The 14,791-nt window shown below is 42.9% G+C and overlaps 1 protein-coding gene across 1 annotated transcript in view; it reads right to left on the reverse strand.

Moving 5' to 3' along the window:
- Positions 1–14,791, reverse strand: part of myo15aa (myosin XVAa) — a 65,596-nt gene that overhangs the window by 25,866 nt on the left and 24,939 nt on the right. Inside the window, exons 24-34 of the mRNA XM_069180951.1 lie at positions 13,803–13,884; positions 13,070–13,200; positions 12,358–12,453; positions 11,645–11,880; positions 9,732–9,910; positions 6,647–6,719; positions 5,807–5,998; positions 4,973–5,088; positions 3,938–4,029; positions 2,275–2,395; positions 1,022–1,105 (exon numbers count right to left, since the gene is read on the reverse strand). Of these exons, the coding sequence (XP_069037052.1) occupies positions 1,022–1,105; positions 2,275–2,395; positions 3,938–4,029; positions 4,973–5,088; positions 5,807–5,998; positions 6,647–6,719; positions 9,732–9,910; positions 11,645–11,880; positions 12,358–12,453; positions 13,070–13,200; positions 13,803–13,884 (1,402 nt within the window). The remainder of the gene's footprint in view (positions 1–1,021; positions 1,106–2,274; positions 2,396–3,937; positions 4,030–4,972; positions 5,089–5,806; positions 5,999–6,646; positions 6,720–9,731; positions 9,911–11,644; positions 11,881–12,357; positions 12,454–13,069; positions 13,201–13,802; positions 13,885–14,791) is intronic.

A 14,791-nucleotide genomic window follows, 5' to 3' on the forward strand; every position in this document is an offset into this window, starting at 1 on the left:
ATCGAAGCATTAAAACAATGAATAACTTATATAATTCTCTTCTCAGTGCCATCTCAAAACACAAAACAATAAGGGGTAACTAAAGTCCACATTCCTTGCCTTTTCTAGATAACGCTTTTGAGTTTCACAGCAAATTTCATATTTCAATCTTTTACTCTTCAGTAAGATCACTTGCTGTAGTCTGACGAAAGATCACGTACAGTATATAATAATATAATATTAATAATAAACTTTATTTTATATAGCGCCATTACAAGTGGCTTCTCAAAGCTCTTTACAGGATGACAGCAACAATAAATAAGAAGAATACACAAGATAAAACACAATTACAATATATAGAAGAGACCGTGGATGGTGGTACTAAGAAAAGCAGAGAGGTGAAGAATGGAACCAGTTAAGTAAAGGCTTTTCTGAAGAAGAGGGTTTTGAGTCTGGATTTGAAGGAGTTTAGAGAAGGTGATATTCCTCTGATATCCTTAGGGAGAGAGTTCCAGAGCTTGGGGGCATAACAGGAGAAGGCCCTGTCACCCATACAATGTAGATGGGCTTGGGGGACAGTAAGGAGAGCAGAATTAGAAGAGCGAAGGTTGCGAGGTGGGGAGTAGGGCGATAATAATTCAGACAGGTACTGAGGTGCCAAGCCATGCAGAGCCTTATAGGTGAGCACGAGTTTACACGAAATTTGACCGGAAGCCAGTGCAAGGACTCCAGGATGGGAGTAATGTGAACACTTGCACTAGACCTGGTCAGGATTCTGGCTGCTGAATTTTGGACATACTGCAGTTTGTTCAGAGTAGATTTAGATACCCCAGCAAGTAGAGCATTACAGTAGTCAATTCTACTATATGAGAAGACCTCTGTAGATGTCCATTGATTAAAATATCTGCAGCTATTTTTCTCTTGTTTAAGAAAGAGACCCATGCTATTTTTGCCTTTTTTTAAACTGGTACTTTGTTATCACCACTTACAAAAGCCCCGAGGTTACCCAGTCTCTGTGTCGCCCACTATTGATTCCGTTTACCTGGCACATTGGGTATTGTTGGCATCATAGGCATTGACTGCATTCCTGGCATCACCTCTCCCACTGCTGACATCACTGGCACCACTAAACACAGAAGGAAGGACAAGCATTCAGCTGCAGGCTGGCAGGGCAGGGCAGAGGCACTTAAAAAATTAACCAGCTAAAATCTCATATTAACTAGAAGCAACTTTAAAGGGACAGTAGAAACATAAACGGAAACCAATTTATTTTTTCTCTGAATGCAGGAAAAAAGAGAGTGCAAAATCGTTTTCCACTTCTCACAGTCCGTATAGATTACAGCTTAAAGAGACACGTGATGAGACATCTATTGTTGTATCGGAGGAAGCACTGCACATACTGTATGATGTTACATAGGAAACCTGATTAATTATCTATGTGTTTAGATTTAGGAGTAATTATTTTTCTTGCTATAATTAAAGTACTATGGGCGCCATTACAACATATTTTATAAAATTGTGGAGTTTGAAACTTTTCAATACTTTTCAGAGAGGTTACATGAGACAGGGACATCAGGGGCTGTAATTGGCATACCAGCTGCCAAAGAACCAAAGGAGGCTAATTGCACACTGACAGAAACAGGACAACGCAAAGGGTTTTGGCTGAAACCTTGTGCAGTCTTTGTCAGATGTGCGTGAAGAATCCCCAAACCCTTGGCATTTTGCTCTTATTCAGAATGGTATTAGGCCCGACTGGCTTTCATTTACATTTTATACATGTTTCTTTCAGTTAAAATGTTCTGAAATGTAAACACCCTCCTCTATCTGCCTTGCTGCCTCTCTCCTCCCCCTTTACCACTGTTTCACTTCCTACTGCCTTTGTATGGAAGACTGACGCACACTGTACAGCTCTGTCTCCGGCACCTGTTTCAATGTTTTCCTGGTTATATTCAATCACTGAATGATATTATCACAATAAAATATTGTTGTGATCAAATAACAACATAGGAAATAAGAGTATTGCACAAAATTGTACAGACATATTTCAATCATGATGGTGTCTTCTAGACATGTTCCCCTAATATCTTAATTCCCATCAAATACATGGTTATTATTTCCACAAGGTAGGACTATTGTGTTATAGCAGAACTGATTAGACTATCTTATGATTTTGGATAGATTATAACGCCATTTTTAGAAGGGGAAATTTGGCCAATTTAGAATCTTTTTAAACATTCGGAGCAGATTAGTTCTGTAGGGCCCTCCTTCTCTAGTTAGGGGACAGGACACACTCACCGGGCTGCTGTCCGGAGGCAGGGCGATCGCTGGCCCCTCTCGGCTCTCTGTCACCGCCCCCTCCCCCAGTCTTGCCTCCCCCCTTCATCCTGGTTGACACAACTGCAGGTTTCTCCAAGTCCTTGAGAGACGGAGCAATAGTGAGCACCACGTCCTCCAGCCGGGTCCCATCACTGCCCAGCCTTATCAGAGAAACCTATCTTCTTCTATCATGACTGTATACCCCCTAAAAGAAGCACACCCTCCTTTTTAAAGTACTGAACTAGGCAAATCTCGCGGACCTTCCGACTGCCAATCCTTTAGCCTTAACGCTGTCGCTGGTGTAATGTTTCATATGTGCCACACCAAAGTCTTGATATTATAACATGGTAATAACACAATTCATGAGCACTGTTTATAAATCCACCAAATGCTTGCAGCCCCTCTGATAAATTTAGAGTTACATGGATGCACATACTGTTCAGATTTTCTACTTATAGTAAATTGTCTCGGTCTCAGTCTTGATAACAAATCATGCTGTCTTTTAGTCTTCTCACGTCTTTAATTCATACAGTAATGAATGAAAATGTTCATTCGGCTAGACGTAGCATAGCACTTCCCTAGTAGGAGATCAGTTATCTCCTGAGCTTTCCCATGCAGACATATTTCCTTCCATCCTAAGTAGTCTTATACATTTCCTAATGCACCCTAAGCAGCCTTATCCTACAATAACCTCGACAGTCTAAAACAATCCTGGTCCTAGAGGATTGGTGTGTGTGTCTCTGTTGTTTTCTAGGGCTCTTTGAAGCACCAGAACCTGAAGAGCTGGGACAAGCTATTGAACTGGTTCAGTTTGGCCACAAATGAGCTGATTCAAGTAGTTATGAGCCCAGCTGGACTGAAAAAGCTGTAGACACTCCTGCCCTCTAGGACTAGGACTGGTGACCCCAGCTGGAGCTTACGAGATTGGATTTATCCTATTCCAGTTCAGAACTGAAAATATGGATCTGATATAGGAACACTTCTTTAGTTTTTCCTGCTTGGAACTTTCACTAATTCTGAGAGGCTCTTGTTTTTTCTACAATTCTTTAAATATCATTTTAACTCTGGTGTATCACATTGTAGGGCACTGAATCCTCAAAACAACTGAGAACCAACAACATTGCTTTTAAACAAATATTGAAAGAATTTAGCTATTCTACTGACACTGTTTACAAACAGTGGAACCAGATCCACTTCACAAACAGGCCAACATTAAAAACGTTGATCCTGCACAAATCAGTAGATCATATAATTATAAGAATTACGGTAATACAGTAACTTAATCACCCCTATGCTAGCAGGAATTCAATTGCTGATAGAACACATCTGATACACGCAAAATCTAATACACGCCAGATCAAATAGCCCACTCACAATACACAGTGCCACCAGTCACTTCTCATTTTAATATGTATAAATTACAGTATGTGTACACAGTAATGGAGAATGCAATATTAGAAACCCTAAAGAGCAAGACTGTTTACTTTTAAAGACTTTTGTAAAAAACAGTATACATGAAAAGAAGACTAAACTATAGAACGTTCAAACAGGTCTTTCTTTAGACAGGCTATGAGCTCAACAGGTGTAATGAGACACTGTGGAACAGATACAGGGGGATGAGACTGAAGAGGCGTGATCTCACCCCATTCCCATACGAGAGCACTGGGTCAAATAGGCTGTCGAGGTAACGGTCCAGCCCCTTCTGGGAACGAGGCTCGCTGAACGTGTCAGAGTCTGCGGGCGGCGACAGGAAGGTGGGAGCTGCAGTGTTAGAGAGCCACGCGAGTCCAGCACATTCACACCATTCCCTCAAGACAACCGAATCAAAACCACGATCAGATTGACAATAATAATTAATTATAATAATTCCTTACACTTATATAGCGCTTTTCTGGACACTTCACTCAAAGCGCTTTACAGGTAATGGGGATCCCCTCTACCACCACCAGTGTGCAGCCCCACCTGGATGATGCGACGGCAGCCATAGTGCGCCAGAACGCTCACCACACATCAGCTCTCAGTGGGGAGGAGAGAAGAGTGATGAAGCCAATTAAAAGAGGGGGATTATTAGGAGGCCGTGAGTGGTAAGGGCCAATGGGAAATTTGGCCAGGACGCCAGGGTTACACCCCTACTCTTTCCACGAAACACCCTGGGATTTTTAATGACCACAGAGAGACAGGACCTCTGTTTTACATATCATCCGAAGGACGGCGCCTTTTTACAGTGTAGTGTCACCGTCACTATACTGGGGCATTAGGACCCACATGGACCGCAGGGTGAGCACTCCCTGCTGGCTCCACTAACACCTCTTCCAGCAGCAGCCTTAGTTTTTCCGAGGAGGTCTCCCATCCAGGTACTGACCAGGCTCACACCAGCTTCAGTGGGTTGCCAATTGTGAGTTGCAGAGTGATATGGCTGCTGGCCATATCAGACAACCCAGCCAACAACATGACAACACAGCCTCAGAGCTGCTGAATAAACACAGAAGGAAATTAAGTCACCTGGGGAGGAATAATGCAATTTTTTTTCCATTCCTGTGAAATCCCTCTCACATTTGTTACAACAGTAACCAACAGCCCCCTATCGTTTCTCAAGGACTAGAGCTTCTCTTTGGGCCCTTTTTGTTCTGGTTGATTCTGGACAGAGCCGGTGGGCACTCCTGCATTTTCTGCTCACCGTGGCTGTGATACCCATCGGAGTCGGGCAGGCTGGAAGCTGGCAGGCCCGGGGACCGCGTGGCATGAGGGACAGGGCTGTCCTCGTCAGATTCAAATCCATTCCCAAACACGCTGCTGCCGAAACAAGGACATAGACATCCTGAACCCTGTTCCAAGTTATTTCCTCAGACCACGCCTTGCTACAGTAGGTTCTCGCAAAAGATGGTCACTAGTTAAGGACTGATTCCCTTCAGGTGGAAAAGTATTGCTTATATACAGTAGCTTGCATTTGTAAAGGAAATTAAACTCTCATCCTTGTGAAACCTTTGGAAATGTGTTACTTCTAGATCACAGGATACCATGTCTCTTTTTGGATTCCATGTCTAAATTTACAGGTGTCCCCAACTCCCCAACAAAGACACATTGTGATTTTTTTACTAGATTGAAATTCCCTGAAGTAGCCTCAGCTGCTCTTAAATTCACATATTTTACACCTTCATAGAAAAATCTGCCTGGAATAGTTTTTTTCCAGTGCAGTTACTGGATTTGCCTTTCATTCTTTAGGCATCTTGGCCATAAATTATGGGGAATTGAATTTGCAGTTGGCTGCTGAATCGAACTTTTGACTGACTCCAGGCCTTGTTGAAGTTCAAATTTCTTTAAGATCTATGAATTTTAATTGCAAGAAATTGGTCATAATATACTACAGATTGAATTGATTGCACTTCTATCTTTGTGGTCTTCTCTCTACTGTGTGCTTTTTTGCTGTTTCACACAACATACTGTACACTTCTTTTGCAAAAAAAAAAGAAAACGCTTTCAGTGCTGCTGAACAATTCACTGCATCACCTACACATTGGCATTGGGCCTGACTCTGGCTGGACCTTCGGAGGAGATGAGGAAGTAGGATTTCTGCTTGGGGAAGTCTGGAATCAACTCCAGGTCGGAGATGAGATCCATCACGTAATCGTGTCCTGCCAGCTCCACCCACTGGCTCTGGTCCTTCATGGAAATGGAGCAGCCCCTCCAGCCCTCTGTCACACCCCTGCAGGCGGAGCAGCAAAGCACCAGCTGGGACAAGAGAGTCCAAAGAGGACTGCTACACTGATGTGGCACAAAACTCCAGGTCAATGGCTTAGGTCTTTCAGCACTTTCAAATGGGCTGGCATTAATGTTCTTCCCCTGCATCAGATTTGACCATGTTTCTCTACTCATGAGAGTCGAGGCGGTGGCACTGTGGCTAAGGATCTGTGCCTGTGACTAGAAGGTTGCCGGTTCAAATCCTGCAGCCGGCAGAGGAATCCTACTCTGTTGGGCCCCTGAGCAAGCCCCTTAACCCCAACTGCTCCAGGGGTGCCGTATAAATGGCTGACCCTGTGCTCTGACCCCAAGCTTCTCTCACCCTGCCTGTGTGTCTCATGGAGAGCAGGATGGGGGCAAATTCATAATACAAGAAATTGTATATGGCCAATAAAGTGATCTTATCTTATCCTACTCCCTGTTTCAGTTTCAGAGTTCTCATTTATTCCTACAGCAGGTTTTAAAAATGCCCTCAACTCCTTTCAGTCTCACAGTGCCAAACCTTCAGCAGGTAAACATGGGACGAATGCCCCCTGGCTCTCAAGATGAGACTATTAATCCCGTGACGTTTTTCAGAGGAGGGCTGAAGAGCCTGTGGAAAGTCAGGCCTTACCTGTGGCGCAACACGTCTCCTGCCAGCTCCTCTCCAGTGGTCCAGGAGTGAACAGGACACAGGAAGGATTCGCCTGGAGAAGAGTGGAGAGCTCTGAAGCCAAACATTTTTTGCCACGGATGAGAAAATCCAGTCCCGGGTGTACGCCTGGGCACAGGATCTATCGGTCTCTATGAACTACAAATGAATCCTGCAGAATAACAAGAACTCCTATGCAATGCAACTCCTATGCAAAGCTGAAAACCACCAGACTATCCAGGACTGATGTTGTACAGTACTTACCTGGTCTGGGATCTGGAAAAATGAAAGAACCTGAGATACTGTATATGTAATTTTTATCAACCACATAGCAGCTAAACTTAGTTTTTTTTAAGCTCTACGAATAGTTTAGCTGCAAACTGACTTTACTGGGAAAGTGTTTCAAATACTAAAAAGTATGATCTTTTTGGCAGATGTCCTAAATGATTTAAGGCTCAATGTTAAGTAGAGGTGGAAAAGGAGACAACAGATTTTCAAGTTAAGAGAAAGTACAACAGAATTATGAAAAGATTGTTGTACTGATTCCAAATTTATAACAGGTGCTGCAAAAAAACAAAACAAATATGAGAGCATGCCTAGTAAGTATGAATTGCAAGCACACACAGACAGCAGTGGCACGAAGCAGTAACAGACACACCCAGCTGGAATGTGTTGAATGTTTCCAGTAAAAACTGGCAAAGTGGGGATACAATTACCAAATAAATAAAACATTAGCAATCAGAAATTAGCGAAAAACTAGAAAGATGACTCTGGGACATGAAGTGCTTAACTCTGCTGTAAGTGAGTCCTCCACTGTTTTATTCCAGCAGGGGTAAAGAAAATTAGCCTTCCGATTTCCCATTTGTCAAATGACTTAGTGGCACACTTCAACAAGGATCAGATATCGATCTAATCCTCTCTAAACTTTCCACAGAGGCAAAACTAACATCTTGGTCTCCTGACAGAAGGAAATGGGAGAAAACAGGAGATGCTCTTCTGGCAAGCAGTGAAACTTGTCTCATAGTAACAGCTATAAACAATCAGTTATATATAGAGAAGACTACAAGGGTGCCAAGAGAATCTACTTTCAATCACAGTCTTGCTTAATTGAGCAGTTGAGTCATTAAAAAGGGCTATTGATTTCTCCAATTGCCATTCATGTGATGATTGTTTGTTCAAGGTGTCCTGACCGTATAAAATTTAAAACCACCAGCTACATATACTGCATGTATAATTAAAAGGCTTCTGCACGGAACAAGCGTATAACAAATGCATTCTCTCCACCTGACATCATGATTCTTGCTTTCAGAGAGAATGATTCTGACCTCAGGTGACTGACTCTGTATTGGGCAGAGGAGGTGCTTGTAGAAGGACGCTGTCTACTTGAAAAATCCCCAGGCTCCTCTATTCATTCGTGTCCGAATCGTGAGAACATGCTCTTCACAAAAAGCACTTCTATTACAAAATCAAAATTGATGTGCTGTAAAACAATATACCTGACTAAAATGCCATTTCATAAGTGCGCAGGATGTCAAATAACATAAATCACACTATATGAAGTATCAAGCTTTTAAAGCTTTTGTTTTTTAAATTCGGAATGACCAAATTTTTGGAATGACCATTTTTGTCACAAATTTGGAAAAGCCAGCTGTTTCTTTATAATCATCTTTCTGGCAATGATTCCAGCACCTGCAAGCATTTATCATCTGACGTGCTGTGAGCTCCACAGTGCCTGACAGGAGAGTGACAACCCATTGGAGGAGCAGAGCATCTCACAATGATGTCACTGCAGGCCTGGCAAGCCAGAGGAGCGGCTGGTAGCTTGTGAGAGCGTGAGAGCCCTGGCTGAATAGCCCCAAGCCTGAGGCAGTGATGCTCTGCCAGCAGAGCCTTGCCACATGGAGGATTCTGCACACAGGCAGCTGGTGATCACACAGATCAAAGAAAAAAACTGAATTTTGCATTAGAAAAGAAATACAACATTTAGACTGTGGAGCCTTCTTCAGGTGTCACCTTCAGGTGGAATAAAACTTTTGAATAAACCTTTACTTGTTCCTTAATAATCACACAAGTTACAAAAAACAAATGCCCCAAGACAATAAGCACTTTCACACCAGTGGTATTGACCTCTCTAGTTATTGTTAAAAGGCATGTTCTCCACCAGGTAGAGCACCTACTGGAGCAAACAGTGATTGTTCTTCCAATGAAAACTCCACTGTTTTAATGTGTGTACTACAACAAGGACTTTATTCTGTAGAACTTTCATTGAATCTGTCCTAACAGTCACTGTGGTAGCCTGATTTGGTAGCCTTAATACACGTAATAAAAAACAGACTCAGCAGGATAGTGAAGGTAGCCAGTAAAGTATTGGTGTACAACAGCTACAGCTTTCAGACATCTATGTCAAGCACATAGTGCAGAGGGCCAATATAATCATTGACTGTCAGGACCACCCCTTGCACCGTGAATTTGAACTCTTTCAATTTAGACTGCCTAGATTCTAGAGGAAGAGACCTGAGTCGTCTTTTATTCCCACCACTATCAACACAGGTTGGGACAACTGGGACAACTGACTGTACATTCACTTTATATTGATTTTCTTTCTTATTATACAGCTGATAAATGTATTGTGTGTTAATTGTATTGTATAATGTGTTATGTCTCTTAAATGGATTGCATTATGTCTCTACCTGCCTATAAAGCAAAGTACCCATCTGGGACAATTAAGTAAGTCTCAAAGGTTATTTGAGGCAGAAGAATCCAACTCCATTGACCCCCTGAGCTTGGCCCTTTCAGCTTCTCTCTCCCCGTCTGTGTTCCTGTGTGTCTCACAGAAAGCAAGCTGGGGTATGCGAAAAGACAAATTCCTAACGCAAGAAATTGTATACGGCCAATCAAGTGATCTAATCTTATTTTATTTCTGAGGCACTGGAAACATAATAGCACAAATCAGGAAGGAAAGGGTTAAAACCTTAGGACAGTGGAGCCCAGTCAGGCAATCAATTTGATACAGACCACAATAAGCAAAGGCAAGGGTTAAGTCTGGTCACACTGTTCATCTACTCACCATCCAAGCAATGCACTTGCAGTACCATGCTTGCACGTTTCCTATTGGCTGTCCACTCCAGTAGAGAAAGCGGGTAGGTTCTGGCTGTCTCTGGGCCATACTGGGACTTCTGCATGGCTTGGATGAGCCTATGCTGGCAAACAGCTTTGTAGCCATTGTAGGCATAGTCTGAGACATACCTGCACAGCAAGGAACCAAGCCAGGACTGAGCTAGCCTTCTTATTAGAAGGGCAACAATGAATGCATGCACAGCAGACTGATAAAATAATAGAGGTACATCTGATGAACTGATGTGTGCATTTTCAAGAGGATGTACTTGAAATACGAACCTGAAGAGCCACATTACTCCTGGGATAGCTCCAGACTGGGTACAGCATCTTCTATTTATGTATCTGTTCATCTGAGACAGGTCACTGGCAGGGGATGGATGGAAGGGACCTGTAGATTCAGACCCTCCATGCCTATTTTGATCACCTGCGTATCGGAGTCCAATTTCGAAAGCGCATGCTTGTTTGCCATGGAAACCTTCCGTGCAATGTGTGTGAATTGGAGAATATTGTTCTTTATAAGGAAACACAATCTGGGCTAGTTTTTGTCTTGCAGGAGAGAAGCAAAAAAAAGCCCAACCAGCGTGGAATAATGGTTAGGGCTCTGGACTGTTCACCAGAAGGTTAATAATAATAATACTACTAATAATAATAATAATTGCTTACACTTATATAGCGCTTTTCTGGACACTCCAGTCAAAGCGCTTTACAGGTAATGGGGACTCCCCTCCACCACCACCAAGGTTGCATATTGAAGGTTCCAGGACAACACTACTGCTATTTGAGGAAGTGTGTGATAGCATGAGTGTGGGATAATGTCACTCCACACACAACAAAGGGACCAGGACTACTTCCTGACTTTACACAGGTTCAAGATAAGGAAACAAACCAAAATTAACACTAAACTCTATTGGGTCCTAACTATGCTAAAAACAATACACTGTTTTTCTGACAGCTATTCTATGTTACTGCTCAAATCAAATCTAGTTTGCTACCTAGTGTATAGACAACAAGTGAAGTGCACACCCTTTTATAAAATCAAAAACCATATGAACATCCTGCCATTATACAATTAACAACATACAATTGATGGCACACAGATTCTCCTGTGCTCTATTTATGGGACAGATGCCATGGGTGGAGTGGTGGCTCTGTGGCTAAGGATCTGCGCCTGGGGCTGGAAGTTTGCTGCTTCAAATTGCGCGGCCAGCAGGAATCCTACTCCGTTGGGCCCCTGAGCAAGGCCCTGAACCCCAGCTGCTCCAGGGGTGCTGTATAAATGGCTGACCCTGTGCTCTGGCCCCAAGCTTCTCTCCCTGTCTGTGTGTCTCATGGAGGGCAAGCTGGGGTCTGCGAAAAGACGGATTCCTAATGCAAGAAATTGTATACGGCTAATGAAGTAATGTTATATCACTTATCTTATCTCAGGTGAGCACCAGCCTCTTAAATGGCCTTTGTGCTGCCCCCCTGGTGGTGGGGCTATAGTAATTACAGGTCAGGAGTTCACTCCAACAGAGGCCTAAAATGTAATTATATAATTTAAGAAGTGTGTAGATTATATAATGATAAGATATTTCCCCACATGCTCCAGGTCAACCAGCCACATACAGTGAGTACAAACATCGGCTGAGTCCAGAGACAGACTCAGGTTAATCCTGGAGACTCCAGTATTCTGTCTGTTTACAGGTATGAGGATAAGCTATAGGTAGATAATTATAGGCAGGTGAACTATTGAACTTTCGTCCATTCACTTGGGGACTAATTCAGTTTGAGCGTGTTAACCAATGTTCAAGGCTTACTATAAACATTTCCTACACAGAAATATTCAGTGTCCAGGCCCAGAGAGGAAAGGCAGGCATGTCTTACTTCAGGAGGTACTTCTCCAGCTTTGACGAAGGTGCGAACGCACTCAGGCAGGCCGACAGCAGGAGCCAGCCCCGCTCAGCATTGACGGTGTTGCTGTTCTTCCAGACCTGATTGGCGATCTGGGAAAGGATCTCATCCCTCAGCTCAGGCATGGACAGGCCCTTCTGGAGGATGTAGTTCCCAAAGAGGTTCTCCTGGGCCCCGTTAAGATGCGGGTCCCCCATGAACCGCAAAACCTTAACAGAAAAATCCCGTCACATACGTCGGTTTGGGGTTCATCCTGTCCACGTTTGTACACCACAGCAGTTTGTCTGCCCTTTTCAAGGGATTTTTACCTCTTGCAAAACAAATCGTATTTCCTTCATCATTATTTGCTTTAATTTTCTAAACTACTGGGGAACCTAAGCATGTTACCTACACTCTGCATATCTGCATGTTATAAAGAGTAATAAGATAGATCTGACAAATGCTGTCCCTTCAATCAGTCTTAATTCCTTTAAAATATAGTCTTATTTCACTCTGATATTATCTCACTAGAGTTTTATGGGTTGATGGTGATGATATTGTTCTTTCCTATAGCCATGCAGCCTCTGATAGACGCAGACCTTAATATGTTCAGATCTAATAATGTTTTGTTTTCATTCTGATTTTCATCATCTAGCATATAGTACACACACACACTTATGTGCATGTTGATAGCATGGTCCTCCTACCATTATAAAGACATTCAGAGCCTCCTGTCTCAACTCCTCTTCAACGTGGGTTAGGGGGTGATCCAGGGGAGCTGTCAGCATTCCAAACTGAGGTTCCTGCAAATCAAGACAGGGTGTGTCATATGTGGGGGCAGAGGGTAGGTCTTTCACCTGCCTTCCACTTACAGGTAACCTATAAGGAATCTACAGAAACTCTATTGATAGTGCTGTGACTATAGACCACACAGCTTTCTACTGAGGGGCTTTGAGTGCTGAAGTCTGCCCTCTGTGAAGCAGACTGGAATGTCAACACGGAGCAGTGGCACTGTGGCTAAGGATCTGCGCCTGTGGCTGGAAGGTTGCTGGTTCAAATCCTGTGGTCGGCAGAGGAATCCTACTCTGTTGGGCCCCTGAGCAAGGTGCCATATAAATGGCTGACCCTGTGCTCTGACCCCAAGCTTCTCTCCCTGTCTGTGTGTCTCATGGAGAGCAAGCTGGGGTATGCGAAAAGGCAAATTCCTAATGTAAGAAATTGTATATGGCCAATAAAGTGATCTTATCTTACATAACCTGATGTATAAGCAATTCATGCAACTTTTCATTTTCTCCAGAGATAAAGATGTTCGGAGTCTTTCACTTTGCTCATTCAGCGGAGACAATTCCAATACGGCATGCTTTTAAATCAAGAATTGAATCTTTAAAAAGATTCATGCAAACGAGAGAATGTCCTTACCTGGAAATGGACTTGAATGTATTTGGAGATGGGGTAGTTGTTGATGTCTAGGGGCAGAGTGAGTTGGGTCTCAGTTGGTATCTTTGGGGCTTGGACCAGGGCCAGGCAACCAGAGTGCAGTTCTTTACCAGCTAAGATGCAAACCAAGGAGATGAAAATCAATAATAATGAGAGCTAAAGGCACGTCCATCTCTCAGGCCAGTTTTCATTTCATTGTCACTGTAAGGGTTCTTGCTTGTACAGTTTTTTTAGTTCACAATTTGCACAAACACAACACTTCCTATTCATAGCAATAATAATAATTACACATATATAGTGCTGTTCTGGACACAAAGCGCTTTACAGGCAATGGGGACTCCCCTCTACCACCACCAGTGTGCAGCCCCACCTGGATGATGCACCAGTAAGCTCCCCACACCTCTACTCTTTATTGTATATTCCTCTTTTTATTCTGAATTTCTACTAATCTCTGTGGCCTAATGAACACAAAGCATTGTTGTGACCTAAAGAGAAGATCACCTATTGCATGCCTTAACTGAGGAAGTGTTTCAGAGCAACTGAACCCAAGACCACCCTGCTGTTTCCTCTGGTGACAGTACCCGAATCAGAACAGAGATCAGAGAATGCCTATGGTTTTGCAGCAGTGAAGCAGCTTGGAAGAGTTTGCAGAAAGTGAGAACAGGCTATCAAACATCCTGCATTAAAAAAGGAAGATATTGGAGACGTTGGTGACCTGCAACAGCCTGCAGCAGCCCCCCCAGCTCCGCTGGGATGACCAGGTGAGTGACATTGATGACCTCTCTTCTTGTGAGCTCCTGGAAACACACAGGGTTCAGAGTTACAGGCGGCAGCTGGTGAGAGTGATGTGGTTCACAGACAGAGCATTAGGACCATTGTGGCTGGGCTGCTGAACAACGGACTGCAGTCACTGCAATTTGCCACTAGAGGTCAGTACAGGACCTCTAATGTTTGTAGGTACAGGTTGAAAATCCTTTATCCGAAATTCCAAAATCCGAAAACCTTCAAAATCCGAAACTTTCCAGCTCACAGTGATATCATCGATGACGTACCCTCTCCCTCAAGTTTCTCGGACCTGATGTAGTTGTAATGTCTGGGGCTGCATTTATCTTCAAGTTTGTAAGCAGTGATCATCATGTTTTGTTTTGTTGTACAGTAAATACAAAACGTTATTTTTACGTGAGATCTGAATTTCACCTCCACGTGTGAGTGTAACTTGACTAGCGTCATTACTTGCAGATTACTTTAAAAATAAAATGCTGACTTTTTTCAGTTTTCATTTTATTTAACTGTAATCATATTCAATGCTTTGTTTTTTATACCTTACATAAAACTTAATACCTGTATAGTAAAAAATAAAATACAAATGGCGTACGTGTAGTGTAACCTTTTAATCAAAACATGACATCGTAGGTGGAGACTGATATCTTACCTTTCTGATGGTATTATGTTAAAAAAAATATTACAAATTTATATAAAACTACATTCAGGGTATATGTATAAGCTATATTATGAAATGGATATCGTGTTTAGACTTGGGTCCCATCCCCAAGCTGTCCCATTTTATAGATGCAAATATAAAAATATTCCGAAATCCGAAAAAATCCAAAATCCGCAACACTTTCGGTCCCAGGAATTTCGGGTAAGGGATTCTCAACCTGTAGTTTGTAAACGGTCTCACAGTGGGCGATGGGTGAGTGGTGG

The sequence above is a fragment of the Lepisosteus oculatus genome, chromosome 19 (genome assembly GCF_040954835.1).
Source record: "Lepisosteus oculatus isolate fLepOcu1 chromosome 19, fLepOcu1.hap2, whole genome shotgun sequence".
NCBI lineage: Eukaryota > Metazoa > Chordata > Actinopteri > Semionotiformes > Lepisosteidae > Lepisosteus > Lepisosteus oculatus.